The sequence below is a fragment of the Pan paniscus genome, chromosome 2 (genome assembly GCF_029289425.2).
Source record: "Pan paniscus chromosome 2, NHGRI_mPanPan1-v2.0_pri, whole genome shotgun sequence".
Taxonomy (NCBI): Eukaryota; Metazoa; Chordata; class Mammalia; order Primates; family Hominidae; genus Pan; species Pan paniscus.
The window spans coordinates 157,214,685-157,237,248 of record NC_085926.1 but is presented as its reverse complement, the minus strand read 5'-3'; the positions used below and the strand labels follow the sequence as shown (position 1 = coordinate 157,237,248).

The following is a 22,564-nucleotide window of genomic DNA, read 5'->3' as shown; positions in this document are numbered from 1 at the left end:
ATAGTTTATACACCAAACCCCCATGACATGGAATTTACCTATATTACAACAAACCTGCACATTTACCCCTGAATTTAAAATAAAAGTAAAAAATACATGAATAAACACAATGAATAAAATATACACTAAATCTAATTAACTGTTGTTAAAAGATCACAAAACAATGCATATGTCAAAAAATAGTTCTTGAAAGATAAGTTTTAAATATAAATAAAAGAGATATAGAAACAACAAACTGAGAAGTGAAAAGGAGAATAATGAGATAGGGGAGAAATTAAATAGAATAGGAAATGCATCTATCCTGGTTTCTATTGTACTCCCAATGCTAGGTCAATGCCCAGCAAGGAGTAGGTCCTCAACATATGTTTATTGAATGAGTGAATATTCACTTAAAATATTGCAGAAGGATAAATTAACATGAAATTTTAGTTTTTATTATTAAAACCAGATACATGTATTATTATTACAAATCTGTAATTAACTACCAACAGAATAAAAACTGAATGTTTATATTCCAATTTATTTGAGACAATAAATAAAATAAAATATAATTGATATGAGAAACAAAAAAATGAAATATGAGAAACACAAAACAAAAACAAGGCAAAAGAAGATCAAACTTAATAATAGCTTGTTCTTATGTTATTAAAATGAGCTCTTGATTAGTGAAAACAACTTGTGTTTATGTTTAAAACAAAATTCAGCTACATACTGCTTATGAAATGATCAGTTAAAATAAAATAACTCAGAAATGTTGAGAATAAGTTTTGTAACTTATCTATCAGTTATCTGTTATCTATCAGCGAATAGATATCTATCTATTTGTTATCTATCAGGGAATCCCTGTTATCTATCACGGAAACAAAAAATAAAGTAGGAATCAAGAATGTGAATATTTGATTCATTAATTAACATAAGAACTCTTTGTACCTTAAAAAGAAAGATCAGAAACTCTTTTCAAGTATCAGTAGAATGTAGGATTATATTTCTATATGAAACTAAAAAACGATCCCTACACAAATACCCCAAAGTAAAAATTGTAAAGGCCATCTTTGATGGCTTCAATTTAACAAAATAAGAAATTATTGTCTTAATATTTAACATTTTTAGAATTGTCATTAAACAAAAATTTTAAATGTTTCTATATAGTTGAGTTATAGGAAAAAATATGTAATTACAAAATATTTACAATATAAAGAAAATGAGGATACTGCTTATTAGATTGAGAACACAACTGAATTAGAACAAATTCAAAACCTTAACTTTGTTGTTAAAATATTAATTCATCAATACAAATAAATTAACTATGCATTATACTGAAGAAAAAATAAATGGAACAACAAAAATACACCTAAAGTTAGCCAGGCATGGTGGCTCAAGCCTGTAATCTCAACACTTTGGGAGGCCAAGGCAAGCAGATCATCTGAGGTCACGAGTTCGAGACTAGCCTGGCCAACATGATGAAACCCCATCTCTACTAAAGAAAAAAAAAATACAAAAATTAGCCGAGTGTGGTGGCGTACACCTGTAATCCCAGCTACTCAGAAGGCTGAGGCAGGAGAATCGTTTTAACCCGGGAAGCAGAGGTTGCCCTGAGCTGAGATTACACCACTGCACTCCATTCTGAGTAACAGAGTGAGACTCCATCTCAAAAAAACAAAACAAAACACCTAAAGTTAACAGGAAAACTAAATATTACATTAAAATATCAAAGTGTATTAATTAGAAAATACAGAATTGATTAACACAATAGCTGATTCTTATAAAATTTCAATTAACAAAATTATAAATATTAAAAGTAATAAAGGAGTATGCAGAGAGAAATTTTAAACAAAATAATATGATAGTTATTCTCAAGATATTCACTTACATATCTTGGAAAGTAAGTAGCAGAATTTACTTATGATATTGTAGAAAACCTGAATATCTAATAACCATGGAAGAAATGAAAATGTTATTTTAAAGTATTTATAAGAAAAGACATTGTGGCTGTATGGTTTTATTAAGGATTTTTTTCAAACTTTCAAGGAACATGTAATTACCATGCTATATGAAATTAGAGACCAAAGGAAAATCTAGGAAGCTTTTCATTTTACGAAGCTTGCACAGCCCTGATTCAAACTTGAGAGAAATACAAACTACAGGTGAATTTCGTTTTTAAGCAGAGATGTAAAAACTTAAACAATATACCATAAAATAGAAATAAAAAGCAACATATAAAGAACTACCCGTTAAAACCAAACAGCAATACCACAATGCAAGAACAGACCATAACTCATCGCATCAACTATGGATAATAAGACAACCTATTTTGGTTAGGTTGAATTTTCTAATCAATACAATAAGACTTTTGGAAAGGAAGAGGCAATTTAGTATTATTTGCAGTTGAGAAAATTACATGGTTAACAACCTCGAAAGAATCCACTAAAAAAATTCTGAAGTACTATTAAGAGATTTTAATAAGTTGAAAAGATACAAATCAATACGACAAAAAGCCATCGCTTCCTATATTATAGTAATAACCAATTAGAGGTGGAAAAAAAAGGAAGGAAATAGCCAGGCGCGGTGGCTCACGCCGAGATCGTGCCATTGCACTCCAGCCTGAGCAACAAGAGCGAAACTCCGTCTCAAAAAAAAAAAAAAAAAGGAAATAATCCATAATCCATGTACATAGGAACAATCATAGTAAGTAAAGCAAAAAATATGCCGGGCCTGATGGTTCAAGCCTGTAATCCCGGCACTTTGGGAGGCCAAGGTGGGCGGTGGATCACCTGAGGTCAGGAGTTCGAGACCAGCCTGGCCAACATGGTGAAACCTTGTCTCTATTGAGAATACAAAAATTAGCCGGGCATGGTGGCGTGGGCCTGTAATCCCAGCTACTCGGGAAGCTGAGGCAGGAGAATCACTTGAACCCAGGAGGCAGAGGTTGCAGTGAGCTGAGATCATACCACTGCATTCCAGCCTGAGCGAAAGAGAGAGACTCCGTCTCAAAAAAATAAAAAATATAAAACATATGAAATTTCAAATCTTTCCTGATATCTATATCTATTCATGTTCTTATGCATATTTATATCAATATTTATTTATCTACACAGCGTTCCTACATGGTAAGAACAAATTTGCAAAGGTATCAGTTCTTATATTAGTTTACAGATTTGATGCAATTGCTATTAAAGTCTCTAAATAATTTCTTAACTATACAATTGTAAAGTTTATCTGGAATGAGTTTGACCATGCAAGAACATGAAAATATATGAAGTGGAGAATTCCCTACTAGATATTAAAAGTCATCATATAAATGTAATATTTAAGACAGTAAAATATAGGAACTAGAATAGACATGTGAAACCATGTCTATTCATGCAGGTAGTTCAGAAAGAGATTCTAATGGATTTATTTTTAACATATGGTAAAGATTCCTGAGCACCATTTACTGAGTCCTTTGTTCTCTGCTACGGACTACTACAAACTAGTAGAGAACAAAGGACTCAGTAAATGGTGCTCAGGTAAAGGGTTAACTACTTGGAATAAAATAAGACTATTATTTCTCATTATGCCATACACCAAAATTTCAATGAACTTAAGACAAATGATAAAGTTGAAACCAGTTTTCAAAAAACACAAAAATATATAGGTGAATGGGATACTAAGTAAATTTTATTTCCAAAAAAAATTTAAAATTCTAAAGATTGAAATATGCAATCTAGGAAAATATATCTCACATATATGAATGCAAAAGCTTAATAATATATACATAATATTTAACACATAAAATCTCAGTGAAACAATAGACAATTCACAGAATAAGTCAACATGGCCACAAAATGTGAAAATGTTAAGCCTCAACAACTAAAAAAGAAATTCAGGTTTTAAACACAGGCCACTTTCAATCTATTAAATTAACAGAACTAGCACAACAGTTCTAGGGATGTAACAATATATATCAATATCCTTAAAAATGTTATATAAATTTTTATTATACTTACAGTAATCTCTTGTAAGGAAACAAAAATATGAAAATATATGAACACTCAATGTTGACATTGATAACTATAGTGGCATAGTTCAATAAATTATATGTCTATGTGATTTCATATTACTCATTCACACTGTACCATAAAACTTTAAGAAATTTTAATGACACAGAAATTAAAATATTAAGTTTTTAAAAGCACAGTTAAAAATGTTGAAAATATGTTTAAGAGCTATATTTATATATATTCATACTAATACCTAGTGTATACACATTTCGGAATCTCCAAGGAAATTCACTGAAATGTTAACAATAGGGGTCTTTGTTGGATTAATGGTGAGATATATTTTTTAACATTTCATATTTTCTAAAACGAATATACACATTACAATGATAAATGAATAGGCATTGCTATAAAATGAGACAGAGAATATTACAATGTAGTTTAGAAACAATGTCATTCAAAATGTGTTGACTGAAAAAAAAGTAACCGTCCATTATTGATAGATTTCATTTATACAGAAGCCTCATTTCCTGTCAGTTTTTGATAAATTAGTGATCACTGTACTTTGCTCTAAAATGTAAATAGCTCCCTTCTTCCACTGACACAGCACAGATTTGTAGGTCTTCATGAAAATACAAAATGTACATACATTAAGAAGTGTAAGCACATTCATTCAAAACTATACTTTTTAGCTCTTGACACTGAAAATTTATCATCTTTTAATATATGAAGCATATTATTTTTTAAATATATGTGCATATGTGTTTTAGGCGCATATGTGGAATCCTATGTATTTGAAAATAATTCTTGTCCAAATAAAGTAAACCACTTAGAATATTTCGGTGTAATTATGATCACATAGCTTAAACATTAATTACAGGGAATGAATAAATGTTTCCCCAGATTCTAGCAGGTCTTCCTGCCTTTCTCTTCCTTCCAAAATCCCAAAATGAAGTTCCAAGAGGATGTATTTCTTTTTCCTAGCTTCTAATTACCCCAGTCTTTGGTTTAGTTGGCAAAGGCGACTTTTGCATAAGCAATAGCTCTCTTTCAAAAAAGACTGATGTGGGAGATTGTGAAAGACCTATAAAGGTCCTGTGATCTTCAGTAGGGTCCATCCAAGCACCCAAACAGAAGCCTCCACAGCCACGATTGCCCCACATGTCACATAGGGAATGTATTTAACACATGCAATCGTGGATTACTTCCTTCCCATTATCCCTTTTCTACTGGCACAAGTCAGAGGTGCTGTTCCAAGTAGAAAATGTGGGTTTGCACAGCAATTTAGAGTGTGCATTGCTTTTTTGTCTGTTTGTGGGACACTGGAAGATAGGCCTGGCACAGTTCATCCTTCGCAAGTGCTTAATGCCATCCCTGGGGACAGGAATATCACAAGCCCAGAAAAACACAGCTTTTAGCCACTTGGTGTTGAAAATTTCAGGCAAAATTCCAAAAGCCCTCAAAGCTAATGTTGAATTGACAAAGTGCCAAAACCTCTCTGGCATTAAATTTCCACTCTTTATTTTCCCCCTTCAGGTTAACAGCTTGTGAAAATAATAATGTGATAATGCCACTCTGTGTTCCAAATATCTTGAAGCACGATCTTGTTAAGCTTTCGTGTCCCTTTGAGACTAATGGGAATTGAGCCGACTTATTCATTTTACAGATGAGAAAACCCCCCAGGAGATGAGTCAAATGTCTGAGTGATGGCCCTGCAATTTATCACATAGGTCCCAGGTCTAGATTAAATTCTCCAAACAAGGCCAAGTGTTCTAGGAAAGGACCTGAAAAGCTCAGCTAGCATGAAAAAGGGCCAGAGAAAGATTCATAGAGATTACTAGGCAGGCTAGTATAATAAACCAGTGAAAGTGGTGGAAATACACATTCCAGGAGGGGCAACAAGGCATAGTCTAGGCATAGCAATAAAGCATAGTCTAGGCATGTGGCCAACTAGAGTCAACAAGAATCACCATGGTCATCAGAAGATCTAATGTGACAACAGGGGCATTTTACAACATCAGGGACACTGGAGTTTGGCTTTTCTGTTTTAGTTTATCTGAGACCCTCTCATAATTACAGAATACACTGCTATGCATATTACAGTAAGCACCAGAACTCTACCCCCCATTATAGAAGAAATTCCCTTCCCTGAATTCTAGCAATCAGGCCTGAATGCATGATCTAAACCAGTCAATGGCATGGCCCAGTTCAGGACTTTGGATCTGGAAGAAGTGTCTCAGAAAAGTGAGGGGTATTTTTGAACTGTGTAACCATTGCATCCAATGTACTCAGGCCAACAGCATTCCAATAATGTTGCCTCTTGTGTGTGCCTTTCCATGGGTTTCTGGCCAACCAACTTCCTTTAGTTCCCTTTTTCTGAGCCTGATTCTCTAGCCTTCCTGTCAATTTAGTGAGTTATCTGTTGTGTTTCTAATAAATTATTTTTCAGCTTAAATTACCTAGGGTCAAGTTCTGTGGTTTGCAACCTGGAAGACTGAAATTAGCAATGGTCAAGGCTGCAGTAAAATTAACATCAAGCAGATCTAGCAGGCTATACCAGGTTTACAGCAACAGGAACTGTGGGTTTGGAGGAAGAAGTCTTCCCACAGTAGAACAGAAGTCCAGGTATGGCAGAAAGTACTAAGTGCTCTAAAATCTATTTTATTTTCTTATTTCTATGTAACCTGTAGGATATTTCTCAGTCTCCCTTGCAGTTAGGTATGGCATGTGTATTAGTCCATTTTCATACTGCTATGAAGAAATATCCGAGACTGGGCAATTTATAAAGAAAAAGAGGTTTAATGAACTCACAGTTTCACATGGCTGGGGAGGCCTCACAATCATGGCAGAAGGTGAAGGAGGAGCAAAGGCACATCTTACATGGCAGCAGGCAAGAGCGTGTGTGCAGGGGAACTGCCCTTTATAAAACCATCAGCGCTCATGAGACTTGCTCACTATCATGAGAACAGCACAGGAAAAACCTGCTCCCATGATTCAATTACCCTCCATTGGGTCCCTCTCATGACACATGGGGATTATGGGAGCTACAATTCAAGGTGAGATTTGGGTGGGGACACAGCCAAACCATATCAGCATGTGACTGGGTTCAGTCAAAAGAATGTGAGTTGAGTGATGTGTGCCTCTTTCAGAATGGGCCCACTAGAACCTCCCACATGTGCCCTTTTTCCTTTCTATTTTGCTAGAAGGGAGACAACTGTAAGGTGGTCTTGAAAGCCATGTGTTGAAGATGGCATAGCTCCCACCATCCTGGGTTCTCTGAATGACTATATGAAGAAGGGTCACCCCACTGTATTGCTTCCCCTTTCAGTACTGATGCCTAAACAGGAAAAAAACTGCTGTTTGTGAGCTATTATACTTTTGGGGATCCCTTTGTTACAGCATAGCCTAGATTCACCATGTATGATAAATTAATCAAGCAAAGATTCAAATTCAGAGCAGGGCCAGTATCTATGCTGACTTGATATTGACCCCTTGAATTGATGGTCTACAGCTTCAGGATTTCTCCCAATTTATAAAAGAACAGATGATAATTGGAACAGAATCTTTAAAGGTATATGATGCAGCTATAGCTATACAGATTGAAAGGATACAGGCAAAAGAGCAAAAAAGCTCATTAGAGATTTGACAGTCCTAAATAGAATCATAGAATTGATTAGCGATCAATGAATTCTAAATTTTTCATTTCTTTTTTATGCATTGTAGTATCTCTATGCTAGAGATAATGAAAAGATAAATTATAACTCCAGTTCTGCTTTTTTCTCCTTTAACCTAGTTTTCCCTTCTCAAATAGATCCAAGTGATGCATCTTACTCTCCCTCCTGGGTTTTTCCCAACTCCTGAGGTTTAAAATAAAACCCACCTGGGGTTTTATTTCCCAGTTTTCCCCTTACTCCTTTTCAACTGGGTGGTTTCTCAAGGAGCTCAGGGAGAATTAATCATCTCAGTTCTTGTAATCACAAGAGTATGTACCCAGTACATATTTGTTGAATGAAGAAATTATTGTTTTCTTTTTTAAATGAGATGACACTGCACTGATGACCCTTATCCATGTCTAAGTTGGAAAAGACCTTAGAGATCACATAGCCCTTCTGCTACACATGCACACACACCATTAGGGAGTCCCCTTCTATAGCATCTTTTATGTGGGTCATCCAGTGTGACTCATATTTCTGGTGATGAGAAGCTCAATGCTTTATTCCTATACCGTTGAAAAATAGCTCCATTCTTTTTTTTTTTTTCTTTTGAGACGGAGTTTCACTCTTGTCGTCCAGGCTGGAGTGCAATGGCATGATCTCGACTCATTGCAACCTCCACCCAGTGGGTTCAAGTGATTCGCCTGCTTCAGTCTGTAGCTGGGATTACAGGCACCTGCCACCATGCCCCACTAATTTTTGTATTTTTAGTAGACAGGGTTTCATCACTTTGCCCAGGCTGGTCTCGAACTCCTGACCTCAGGTGATCCACCCCCCTCAGCCTCCCAAAGTGCTGGGATTACAGTCGTGAGCCACTGCGCCAGCCTGTAAATATTTTTTTTTAAATTTCTCCATAAATCTTCCACTGATTGCTCAGTGTTGAGGTCCCTTACTAGTCACATATTCTGATAGAAATTCCCTTGCCCAGGGGTCAGTAAATTGGTTTCTAGCTCCAAATTATTATTCCATTCACAAGTCTTTATCTTCTCCACCAAGACATCAGAAAAAATTCTTCCAAGCCATACTAAAGTCCAGATACAACGCTTGTATTTATATTTCCAGGAATCTTAACAAAAATGAAACATAAGCAAATTTGTATGAATTGCACTAAGGCACTGAAGCTTTATATTCTTTTATATCTACTGTCACATCATTAGGCTGAGTCTGTCTTTGACTGCTTTTAAAAATAGAATATTTACTATATCATGGGTCATCAATGTACATGCTTTCTATACCAACATTGTATTCTACACAGTACAGTTCCATCAGTTTCAAAGCACACAAAATGAAACCCAAGGTGGAGAAGTGGGGGTTTTTTTCCTGCCATTGTGGTGCACAGGAGTCAGAGATGGAGCACTAAAACAGCATTCTAGAGAAGCATGCTACTGAGGTCAATCCAGAATGTTGGATTCAAAATGTGTATTGCATCAAGATGGGTCTTATTAATGGAGTCAGGCACTGTGTGATGCAGTGAGTCAACTCCAAAAGTGTAGATGAGATGGTGTGAAAAATCCAAGATGAGAGTCAGAATTACAGGACAAATTAGGCAAGATGGAAGTGGGCTGACTTCATCCCTAGGACTGGCTGCCTGGATGTGTACTTGTTCTTTACATGCTGCAACTTAAGTTTACTTATGGGGGAGAGTAAAATCCATTTAGAGGGACTGGAATTTGAAAAATTAGTCAAAGTGAGAAAAGCATCATATCCAAACATTTCTATTTGGATAATATTCCTGGACTTTCAGCAATGTGTATATCTTGCATGAAAAGTCCCTAAGCTCTTTTCTGTTCTCTGGAAAAGGTAAGATTACTCCATCATTTCTAGTAATATTTAATGTAAATTTCAAATCAGTCAGGTCATACCTAGTTAGGTCCATCATGTAATACAAAGTAGGAATGTACCTTGCAAATAAAATTGGGACAGAGAAAGGAATAACAGTAAAATGTAGTAATTGAGGACAAAAATCACTTGATAGAAAGTTTTATGATGAATCATCAATCTATAGTGAATCTCTGGGATGCTAGGGTACCTCTCTTGAGCCTCTAATGTCCACTGTGCCCCTTGTAGTGTTAGAGACATACTAAACAAGCCTAGAACCCATTTGGAATCAATCAGCATCCTGGTCACTGAAATAACCCCAAGGATCCCTATGTCCCTCTAAGAAGCTACCATTTAGGACCCTCTTGCAACACATTTCAGTTTCAGGCTCTTCCCTACTGGAACTGCTCCTGTTGGGACTGTAGCTAGGGGAGTTGCTTCTACAGGAATATGTGATGGAGACTGATGCAACAGAGATGAGACTGAATACCTTGGATGTAAGAACTATTTCCAAGATCAACTAATCTTTCTTAGTGCCAAAAAGGGTTAAAATCAGCAGTAAAAACCACACCCGCCAATTAGCTGCCTCTATATTCAGCCACCCTGCAAAGCATCCTAACTAGGGTGGCTTTCATAAATAAATATGCCCCTACATTCTTTGTAGCCAAAGGTTATAAATCCCTTGCAAGGGTGGGTGGACCACAGTAAAGAGATCTGGGAGCATATTTTTACATTGGCAAGAAAAGCAAAATGTCACTCAACTAAATTTAAGATTGTTCACATACATCTGCTACCACCAGAATGTTATTTAAAAAAGAAAAGAAAGAAAGAAAAAGAAATGTGAATATCTAACAGTTTAGCTCTGAACATTTTTCTACTGTTCAGGTGACTGTTTCAATAATGATTGAAAGGCTATCAAAACAGAAGCAAACATGTGCTTGTAGTTTGTCATACAGCAACAATTTCTGGTTAAATAAATACATAGACAACAATATCTCAACTACAGAAAAATGTGTGTGCTGGATAATAGTTATAAATATATCACTAAAATGTTTGGAAAAAAGCAGCAAATATAAAAGTTACACTTCTGACAATATCACAAATGAGTCACATCCTTCAGAGAGACAGAGACAAAGATCAAATAAATTTCTGAATCAGAATAAAATCTGACACCATTTCACAGCAAGCAGTTCCGTTTTATGACATGAGTCTTGGATTCTTCTGGATTAGAATGTACAATTTAATAAACCAGAATGATTTGTTCAAAGTTCATCAGGGGCTGCAAATGGATACAGTTTGCCATAAGGGAACAATTTAAGTTTAAAATCACAGAGGTACATGCAATGGTGTGTGAAAAGTCCTACTTACCTATTAAACCAAAGCAGAATAATAAAATTTTGGGAAATGAAACTTTAAAAAACTGAAATCATAAATCTACCTTTCATTCTTTTCAAAAACTGAGGCCTTTTAAATACTGACATCAATTATGGAAATTATCAGTGGATCTATTGAGCAAAGATGACAAAAATATATACTAAGGTCTCCTTTATATAAAATTGTTACATCCTCTAAAATTATGCACTTCATACACTGTCAAAATGTAAGTACCATTTATCCCAAAATCAAATGCCAAATTACTGAAGAGTTAAGAAGCAACAGTAATTCACTTGGAAATTATCCATAACAGAAAGAATCCATTATATTTGAATTGGAGGTCAAGCTGAGTAAATTGCATTTACTACTGGTTTTTAAATATAAGAAAAACTACTAAAGGAAATAAATTTTATAATACAATTATATAAAAATATATTTTATTAGGCTTTAAAATAAATGATTCTGCATAAATAAATGTTCCAAACTAAGTTTAATTGGCCTGAGAAAAGAATCATGATTTGTTAAAGTTACTGTTTAATGACAATATGTTCTCTTAGAAAAAAATTTGAATAGCTAATCAAAATATCTGTTGGGGTCATTCTGGGAAGTAATTCAAAGTATTATTTCTTCGTTGGTTGTGTCATATCATAATATCATAGAACTACACATTTGATAGCCTAAAAGATGGAGTTAAAAGATGTTTTTGAAGAAACCATTTTTTTTATTTCTGGTTTGAAGATTTAAATTGAACATTTTGAAACTAATTATTTTCAATAATGCTAAAAGTACTATTTCAATAGCCCATATATAATTTTATAAAATTGTCTGTTATTTCTACTTATAATAAGCTGCCACTCTATACATTTCATACCAATAAATTCGAGATTTTGTAAGTCATCAAATATCTCCCATGTATTGACATTAGAATACCTAGACATTTGTTCTTTTGGTAACTGAAAGTATAATCTAAATTGAAAAAGTTTAAAACTGATCTTCCCAAACTGTACAAATCAGGAACTACTTTCCAAAGAGAGTCTTGTGTATACAAAGGGCAACAGATTGCACATTTGGAACTATTTACATGTGTATATTAAAATGCTATTTCCAAAGTCCACTGCAATGCAATTAGTTTTGGTGTACTAAAAAAAAGAACACTCAAACTTAGATTCTCAAAATTCAAAGCACCAAATATCCACATACTAACTATGCAATGAGAAAGTATTTTTTTCAAATGAACACTCCAATATACCTTAAATGCTTAATTCTGAATTTAAAAATGTAATGAAGGCCATCAGCTTAAATTTAACGTTACTTAGTTCGACTTTGAAGTTTTCTCTCTTCATATGTAAAAATATGATACACCTAAAATAGATGGCAGACATTTGCAAAACTTACACTGTCAGAGTGCTTGCCCTGGTCACAGTCCCACGTTGTAACACGCTGCCCGGACCTCTCCATGGTGCTGAAGAGTTACTCTTGCCCATTTGAGAGGGAAGAGTTGTTTATTCAAATTGGCTTTGAAAGAAATCCGTAAAGGGTCACCTGGGTTAGCTAGTAAGGTTGTCTAAAAAATTTCTATAACACACACTAAATAAGTGATGCTTTTGCCCTTCAGTTATCAACCACCATGCTCAAGCAGCTCAAAGTAGATTTTGGAGCAGAAATCTTCAAGTATTGGCAAAAAAGAGCGAGAGCTTTTTGGGAGATGAAGTTTGCTGATTTTTGCCAGTGTTCTTCAAATTGATAAAACACACAGAGAAGACAAGGCTACTCGGAGAACAGAGGATTCCAGAAAAGTTCTTGATCTTAATGCAGAAAAGAAGATCCCATTAGTCCAAAGCAGCTGATTCACTTCATGCTATCATCTGATCTACTTTTCGATTAAAAATAATACAATAAAATAGAGTTAAGAATTCCACAAGGCACTGCACACACCATGTAAACAGGTCTGCCTCATTCTCGCCCCAGCCTCGGTCTGCTGAAGATTATCACAGCAGAAATCAGGCTCTGTGGCTTTCACAGATTATCTCTTTCTGAGGCTGAAACGTATAAAGAGCCACATGACACCCAATGATGTCATCTCTAAAGCAGGTCACAGTTGCTGCTGTATATAGATAAAGTCCTTCTAGAGAAGTATTTAGCATAGTGATTTTCTTGAAAATCTACTTATATTAAATAGCATGGTCTTCTATCAAAATACTTAACCCTATCGATACAGTGCCATGAAGAGAAAATCAATTTGCTGCTCATATGTGAGACGAAGCCTCCCCTTTAAGCTAAGATCAGCTTCTGGTACTGCTTTAAAAAGTGAATAACTGCCATTAATTTGTGGTGAATATAGTGAAGAAGGGCTTTTCCCTGGAGAAGCTGCTGTGGGAACTAGAGGCTCTCTAAGGATATAGAATCTATTTCTAAACACCTCTCAGAATATTTAGCATGTCCAAAAATTATTTTTTAATTCAATCCATAAAGATTGCAAAATAAAAATTAAGGAAACCATCTTCAACTTCTAACAACAGTTTATGTAACAAAATTAAAAAGTTGTATAACATAAAAACATCTTACTATCTCTGAAACGATTGGAGTATATTTTCAAGTGTTGGTTAAAGAAAAACTTTCTTTAACTCACTATTTTTAGACGTTTTTCAGCTCTGAATAAAGTAAAAATAGAAAATTAGCTATATTGTTACTAATCTGCACACCTAACTGGTAATTGATGTACACATATTCTTTTAAAGAATGTTTAAATGAGCAATGTCCATGATCATTCTTTGCAACACATTTTTCTCTATTTAGTCATATGCCATAATTTATGATTTTCAGCCATAATTGTCATTTATGCCAGTTAATAAATTATCTAATCCCCTTTCATGCCAACTAAACAATTCTTATAGCCCAAGTGAAGAATAACTTGAAACTTATCTAGTTAGTGCTTATTAAATGTATTCCCTCCCTTAAGGCCAAATAGATCAAACAAAAGCAGCTTTCCTTTAAGAGCACAGTATTCTGTCATATTTTTGAGAAAGAACCATAAATCTGAGGAGAAAACAATTTTCCACACAACCAGTGCCACTGAACAAATTCTATTAAAGCAATGGTGATTGTTCTGGCATCTCATCAGGAAAATATTGCCTCACCAGCTTCTCACCGCATATCTAAAATATCCAAATAAAAATTGAGAATGCTAAAATATCCAAATAAAATATCCAAATAAAAATTTATTTGGATAAATTTTTATCCAAATAAATTTATGCTAAATATACAAATAAAAATTGAGAAAAATATCCAAATAAAATTTGGAATATTTTATTCCAAAGGCTAAAATATCCAAATAAAAATTGAGAAAAAAATTGATCATCTAAATGTTCTGATCCACTTCAGTTTCCTAAATAAAGCAGATATTTTTGTTCAATTTCTACAGTTTAGTATTTTCTACACTTTAACAATGATGAAGATTATCTGGGGAATTTTTAAAAATTTAAAAGTCCCAGCACTTTGGGAGCCCAAGGCGGGTGGATCACGAAGTCAGGAGTTCAAGACCAGCCTGGCCAAGATGGTGAAACCCCATCTCCACTAAAAATACAAAAATTAGCCAGGCGTGTAGTGGGCACCTGTAATCCCAGCTTCTCAGAAGGCCGAGGCAGAAGAATCACTTGAACCCAGGAGGCAGAGGTTGCAGTGAGCTGAGATCACGCCACTGCACTCCAGCCTGGGCAACAGAGTGAGACTCTGTCTCAAAAAAATAAAAATAAAAATAAAAGTCCCAGGCTGCTTCTCAGATATTCTGACACGATAGATCTGTTGTGGTTCTGGAATATGCATTTTTATAAAAAGTTCCAAAAGTAATTATTATTTGGAAAACACTAATTAATATATTACAATATATAAAATCATATAAAAATCAAACTGACTAAAAAGTATTTGTGATTCTTAAAATGATTTTTTTTAAAAAGCCCAATTTTTGCTTCCTGAAGTATCCAGTGTTGGGCACCCCCTTCTCATTTTCTCAGGCTTCCATAAGAAAGCATTTTCCTAAAGACTCCTAGCCTCTAATTTCCATCCTTTTCTCCTCTCTACAAAGGTGGAAAGAGTTACACTGATTGGAGGATTAGGCAAAGGAACTGGGCATCTACAGCTCAGGATCACCCTTCCTCTGTCTCTGTGTGGGATCCAGCTCCCTGCACAGGATTCACACTGGCTTGCCCTGTGGGTGAGACTGGTAAGTTTCTCTCATTTCAAAGTTCAATAGTAAGATGTCAAATGTTGCCACAGTCAGAGTTACACCCTCAAATCCAGCTTTGACCGGAAATAAAGTTGAGATTTTGATCTCCCTCTGCCTAAATCTCTTATTTCTGAAAATGTTTCTAAATCAAGAAGGGAAAATGAGTTATTTATTGACTTTCTAAAACTCCATCTTCTAGTACTATTGTTTTGTTGATTAGATTTGTTTTTTATATAAACCCTATGAGCCAGTTAATGCAACAAGTTTTATCTGTGAACTTAATAAAATTTTCATTTGCATAATACAGCTCTATAGATAGAGGCCTATAAAAAGGACATGTTGTATATAAAACTTTCATTGGAAGTTTTACTAAATGCATTGTTCAACTCATTAATTGCATTATTGAGCCACTTAGAGGAAAATTCGAGTTCTTGGAATTTTCCTTTAACAACTAGTAACTCTAGGATAATGTTTCTCAAAGTGTGTTCCATGGATCCATTAAGCCCAGTAAGATGTGACTCTTTTCAGGTTTCATGCTCAAAGAAGCATAGAAAGTGTGAAAAAAATACAGCCTTCCTGCAGAATCAAAATGTGTAGAAACTTAAAAAGGCTCGAAGAAGTCGTAAAGTAAATAAATTGACTCATTTTACCTCTCTTCCAATTAACATTTACCAATGTCCTGTAAAAGTAATATTTCAGGTGCCACGTTCAGAGAAATTCTGCTCTAGAAGATGTTTCAGCAGTAAGATTTTTCTTAATAGTAGCACCTAAACCTTCTATACAATTAATCAATTAATAGTTATCATTGCCTATGTTATCAACAGCTCTGTTACAAGAATTGACAATCATGACTGAGGAATTTGTAAATTCTGCAAGGGCATAGGTTGTTTTCTTTTGGTGATCATTGTATCCCCAGTGCTTGGCAAAGGCCTGGCACACAGTAGACATTCAGATAGTTGTTGAACGAGTGAATGAATGTAGACCTAATCCAGGGATGTGAATAATTATCCCCCACCCCGAAAGATGTCTCATTTACAAAAGACCCTTAGGCTAATGAGCTTTCCAGAAGAAATGGAATACAATGATACATCACACTCCAGTTTCACCACATCTAATTTCTCCTCCGACCCTAAAGCGTCTTTTATACCCATTCAATGAGTGGAATGTTGGTTATGTTGGTTTTTTTTTTTTTTTTTTTTTTTTGCAGATATAGTAGATGCATGTATTTATGGGGTACATGAGATGTTTTGATACAGGTATGCAATGTAAAATAATCACATTATTATCCATTAAGTAATCATGGAGAATGGGGTATCCATCCAAGCATTTATCTTTGTGTTACAAACAATTCAATTATACTCTTATAGTTATTTTAAAATGTACAATTAAGTTATTACTGACTATAGTCACCCTGTTCTGCTATCAAATAGTATGCCTTATTCATTCATTCTTTTTTTTTGTGTACCCATTACGTTAACTATTCCCAGTTGCCCCCCTCCGGGCTCCCACTCCCTTTCCAAGGCTCTAGGAACCATCCTTCTATTCTCTCTGCCCATTAGTTCAATTGTTTTGAATTTTTAGATTCCATAAATAGGTGAGAACATGCAATGTTTGTCTTTCTGTGCTTTGGAATGTTTATTTGTAATAATAAAACTGGATTTATTATGTAGGGTGCACTCTGTGTCTAAATTAGAGATCTAACAATTTATCTCACTAAGCCGTAGAATAAAGACAGAATTTATATGAGGACAAATGCCAAGAGTGGACTTAAGGTAAACTACACAGAAAACAAGTTATTTCTCAACTATCTTTATCAAAGGTGACATACTTGATGTCTAGATTTTTACATCTATACTCATAGGTCATTAAGTGTAGAGACTGCTAAGGAAGATTTATTATGTTACTATGGATGAATGAATCAGTGATCAATTAACTGTCAATTTTGCATATCGTTCTGAACTCACGCAATGTGCTAATATTAATTAGCAGTCCTTTTGAAAAAATTTTAAATCCCCAAACCAGAACAACATGTTTATTTTTAAGCCTATCAAGAAAAATTACCCTCAAACCATGATGTTAAAAGGATAATTTGGGAAAAGGAATCTATATTATCAGCCAATATTTAGAGACATAAAAGGGAGAGGATGTTTGTGGTATAAAGAGACTATTTTATATAAAAATAGATTTATGCATACTGTCATATATGTTTATATATTATATAATTTGTAAAACTTTGGAAAATGAAATACTCTCTCAGGCTCTGGTTTGAAAGAAATGTATCTACTTCTAAGTAAATACTAAGAAGTCTTCTCTTTGTATATATGGTTAATATATTCTCAGAACCAAAATTTGGAACAAATAGACAAAGAATTTGTGCTATTTGGGGGTCTGAAAGGAAGGATGAAAGATAATGTTTGGGTACTAAAACATTAGAATTCATGAGACCTAAATTTATAACAGCTGAGCTTAATACTGTAACCTGTCCCTGACCTGGAAAATCTAGGTTATTAAATTATTAAGTAGCACGAAGCTTACATTCGCTATAGTTTGTTTTTTGCTTTTGTTGTTGTTGTTGCTGTTGTTTTTGAGACGGAGTCTTGCTCTGTCACCCAGGCTGGAGTGCAGTGGCACGATCTCGGCTCACTTGCAGGCTCTGCCTCCCAGGTTCCAGCAATTCTCCTGCCTCAGCCTCCCAGGTAGCTGGGATTACAGGCGCACACCATCATGCTCAGCTAATTTTTGTATTTTTAGTAGAGACAGGGTTTCACCATGTTGGTCAGGATGGTCTCGACCTCCTGATCTCAGGTGTTCTGCCCACTTCAGCCTCCCAAAGTGCTGGGATTACAGGCATGAGCCACCACACCCGGCCCATATTCTCTATAGTTTTAAATATCTCAGAATTGTATTAGAAGGGGTCCCAGAAATCCTCTTTCAGGGCTGAGTTTTCCCCCAACCAAGTGTGACTTTGTAACAAGACTTTCTACCTAATTAGTCACCAGAGTTTTCTTGATGTATTTAAAGCCTGGAGGTTGTAAATCTGAAAAGGGCAATAAAGCTTGAGGGTAATGAAGCAGTTTGAATGTTGGTGAATATGCCGCGTTCAACAGCAAGGGTAAGACTGACTTTTAGAAGTATATTTGGAAAGGTTTGGTGGGTCATCTGGCTGGCTGTTGAATATCCAGACACTCTTGCTAAATGCCGGGACACTTAAGCAGTGCTGTCAACCTAAGCATCCCACAGCCTTCACTCCAGAAGTAACACTCAGGTGTTACTTCACACCTGAGGTAACAGTCTTCAGCTGGTCCAAATCGGTGGTTTTTGACCCTGCTCAGGACTATAATTCCTCTTGACTAGGAATGAAGTAAGGTCTGCTGGTAGAAGTTGGGCAGCTGCAGGAGTGGCACTTAATTCTGCTTTCCCCAGTGTCCTAAGAATCTGCCTGTTCCTTATTCATCAGGTCTTGGAAGGAAGGAGAGCGATCTATGCTTGCTTTTACTCTGAGTGTGGGGGTGGTCTCTCAGAGAAGGTCTACTCATTTAGATGCAAAAGGACTCAGTTCATCTTCAGAACTGGAAAATCAATCTTTAGTAAGAGCAACACTAAAATAAATGCTTAATTTATTACCTTTGTAATGTACAGTTCCAATATATATATTCATATTCATTCTGGAGCATGAGTTGATTCTCATGGATTCACTTGGGGAATCACAAACAAGTACTGTGCCCCTCAATCAGTGTCAAGTTAAAAATTCCATCTCTGCTCTCCACAATTTTTCCACAGCATTTTGAATAAACTCACTGAACGTTTTCAAGAGCAGATTCAAAATCAACTAATATTTAGTGAGAGCCTTCAGAGTCCCAGGTTCTGTGCTGTAGTTTACATGTGTAGTGCCGTTTAACCTTCACAGCAATCCCAATCCATTTCTGAGGTGGGTATTATTTCCAGTTGCAGATGAAGAATGTCCTCTCAAATGATATATCTTGGACACATAGAAATAGTGGCAGAGCTGCTATTTTAAGTCACATCCTCTTAGACCCAGGCAGCGCCTCATTCCATGAGCCACAGTGCCCCCTATAGGCCAGATCATAATAATATGGGAACCAATGGGAGAGAGAGGCGTGACCGCAAAGCAAGGCCCAAGCAGGAGGAAACAATTCTAAGCCAAAAGAGATTGAGAATGTCTCTAAATAATCCCAAAGATTTTTCCGGACTTATTTGTAAGGTCATGCTAACAATTTCTGAAAAGGTCATCAATCTTGGAGTTTAGAAAATACCATGCTATAGTTTCTTTCCATGATAATCCTATTAGACAAGCTACAGATCTCTGGGAGCTGGAAACGAAAAGAGTTAAATATTTTATGATATGAAATTGATTAATAAAAAATACACAGGGCATTTCCTACTGTTGTCCTTTGTGCAATAACTAATATTTTTTAAGGAGAGAAGGTTACTCTTTTTAAAAATCATTTTGATATCCACAAGCTCCATTCCCTAACAGTTGCTATTCAAAATTCCTATTTCTAAAACAAATTTTTCTGTTACCACATGATACATTGCGGTATAAGGGCACTTAATATGCAAATTGCTAACATAACTTAATATTATCTTCCCTTCTGTTGCTCTTTAATTTGGCATTGAACAGCTGAGGTTTGAGGTTTTAATCAAGGAGCATTGAATGAAGCAATTTATAAAATCAAATGAGGGTTTTAAAAATATTGTTTCATTCACTGTTTGTAACTACCAAATTGTAAAGCAGTCTTAGAAATGCATGAACTGATTGCTTGACCGTGTCTAAATGCAGCCTTCTTTTCAAGTAATATAGTGGAAGAATAAAATATGGAGCTCCAACCCAATGGGTGGCCCAAGAAAAGGTAGTTATCTCTTTAAGTCTCTTTTTCATCACCTGTAAAATGGAGATAATAATAGTGCCTTTCTTTGTATGATTATTGATAGGATTAAACAAGATAATAGCAGAGTGCCTGGCACATAACAAGTGCTCAGCTTTTATTAAGATAATGAATTTGAGCACTCATACTTAAACGTTACTTTTGTTATATATTTTAAGGCAGAAATGTTCTAAGAACTACATTAACCACTAGGCCTAGCCAAAACAATCAGAGCAGAAGCATGCAAAAGCATCATTATCAGCTCCACACAGGAACTCAACCAGATTAGTGAGCTGATTTCCTGTGTAGTGCATGCCTGGGGTAGATAGTTGAGATAGGCAATAATTGCAGTTATGGGCGTGGGGCTGGAGAGCAGCTGGCAATGTCCAGAAGTTAGGTAAGGGCTTGTTGGCCTCCATTAAGGTTGTGCTAGAGGTTAGTAGAAAGAAGGCAGGGACTTGGGACAAGACAGGCAGTTGATCAGATATGAGAAGATAGAAAATTGTCTAGGCAGTAACAGCAATAGATTAAACCCAGAGAAAGAGGGCTGAGGTTCAACAACCTGGAAAAGATCAAGCAAGAGGCAGGGCATAAAGAACTCCCCAGGGACACAGCTCACTGACAACATTTGACTTGGACTGAAGGCTTTTAACACAGAAGTTCCAAATGGACTCAAGGTTGTTAGAGGAAGATCATTTCTTGATGACAGGCTTAGTCAGTGTAGGCCAGGGGTCATCCTATTCCCTCCATAAACTTGAGGTCCATTCACTGGAGGGTGAGAAAACCAAGTCTTTCTATCTGGGGCTCCTTGAGAGTATGTATGAACCCAGTGGGTCTGGCAAGCTGGTCAAGGTAGAGAAGAATCACCTTCCTTCCACCAGGCAACTTGTCCCCAGGTGACTGCAACCTCCAAGAGATGTAAGGATGAATCTTCCCAAAAGGGGCCCTGGCAAACTGATGATCACAGCAGATAAAACAAGCTTAGCTCACTAAACTCCAAACAACTACACATAAAGTTTTCTTTTAAATTGTGACTTGGATATTTTACCTAAGTGACAAACCAGAGACTTGGAAGCATCCCAACATCTTATATTTTCATATTTTATTTTTTACATTTAATGTCACATCACTGTGATTATCAATATTTAAGTCACTGTTATAATCAATAACTTCTATTAGAATTCTGGGCAGGGCCTGCTTGCTTTCTGACAGCTAATTCTTTTTGAAAATCTGTTCTGATTCTAATTCTTTTTTTTTTTTTTTTTTTTTTTTTTTTTTTGAGACAGAGTTTCCCTCTGTCATCCAGGCTGGAGTGCAGTGGCGCAATCTCGGCTCACTGCAACCTCTGCCTCCTGCGTTTCAAGCCGTTCATTCTCCTGCCTCAGTCTTCCAAGTAGCTGGGATTACAGGTGCATGCCACCACACCCAGCTAATTTTTGTATTTTTGGTAGAGACAGGGTTTCGCTATGTTAGCTAGGCTGATCTCAAACTCCTGACCTCAAGCGATCTGCCCACCTCAGCCTCCCAAAGTGCTGGGATTACAGGCATTGATTCTCACTTTTTATAGGCAATCATGGGTGAGCCAGACTGCCATTCACTGAATACAGTCATCCTCATCACATGAGCACAGAGCTAAAGGATGATGATATGGTGGGGCTACAGGATGCACCCCCAATTCGGTCTGATATACCTTATGGGAGAACAAATTGCTGGGAACATTTGAGGGAGGAAATATCTTCTACTAAAAACCAACAAGGAATCAGGAGGCTAAGCTAAATTAAATAAAGTAGAACTGTTAGTGAAGCTGTGCAGAGATATAAATGAAGTTGATGACTCATGAGCAGGGAAGAACATGCATTTATGCACAAAACACTTACGCTAGAATCGAAGCAGTACAGCCGTACAAATATAAAACAAACATATATTCTCATAGGAGTCCAATAAAACCAAAAGGTTAAGCACCCTAAAGCAACACTAAAACTTTTAGATATCACTGGATTCAGCAGCAATTGAGAATTGTCGTGAATTGGGGCTGTGAGAAGGTACAAAAAAAGTAAATCCAAACATTTAACTCACAAAGTGATTTCTAATACTGAGTTTCCACCATTCAAATAAAATCCCAAAGTCATCTAATATGCACTTTCTATTGGCATTTACAGCAAAGACATCTTAAACATTCAATTCTCACTTTAGTTTTTACCTCACAAATCATGAGTTAGACACAAACGAGAAGCCCTGGCATTTTCCAGTGTAGTTCACGAGTGCCCTCTAGTGATAGTGAGGTCAGTTAGGATAAGCCATTCCCCTAAATAATTGTTTTAAAGTGAAGATTCACTAAATGTTCAATTTCTGCTGTCAATTAAAAATGGATCTTCTGCCACTTTTATTTGCATTGCTATAAACTCAACTTATTCTCTCTCTTTAAATCCATATCTAGGCAAAACCATTTATTGAAGAATATGCAATGCAACCATCTGAAAACATTTCAAATACAGCAACTTTTACCTGATCCCAAAAAGAATACATTGCGTTGAGTGTTGGGAAACCTTTTTACCACAGAATAAACATGATAAC

General features: G+C 35.8%; 2 protein-coding genes across 4 annotated transcripts in view; both read right to left on the bottom strand.

The window, feature by feature from the left end:
- SCHIP1 (schwannomin interacting protein 1) overlaps positions 1-12,918 on the bottom strand; it is a 611,891-nt gene extending 598,973 nt beyond the window's left edge. For both annotated transcript variants that reach the window (XM_014344441.4, XM_034957666.3), the window contains exon 1: positions 12,278-12,918. In XM_014344441.4, coding sequence (XP_014199927.2) covers positions 12,278-12,340 — 63 coding nt within the window. In that variant the 5' untranslated portion in view covers positions 12,341-12,918. The remainder of the gene's footprint in view (positions 1-12,277) is intronic.
- A 3,356-nt stretch (positions 12,919-16,274) lies between these two features.
- IQCJ (IQ motif containing J) overlaps positions 16,275-22,564 on the bottom strand; it is a 196,374-nt gene continuing 190,084 nt past the window's right edge. For both annotated transcript variants that reach the window (XM_008956071.4, XM_008956070.4), the window contains one exon: positions 16,275-20,944. In XM_008956071.4, coding sequence (XP_008954319.1) covers positions 20,756-20,944 — 189 coding nt within the window. In that variant the 3' untranslated portion in view covers positions 16,275-20,755. The remainder of the gene's footprint in view (positions 20,945-22,564) is intronic.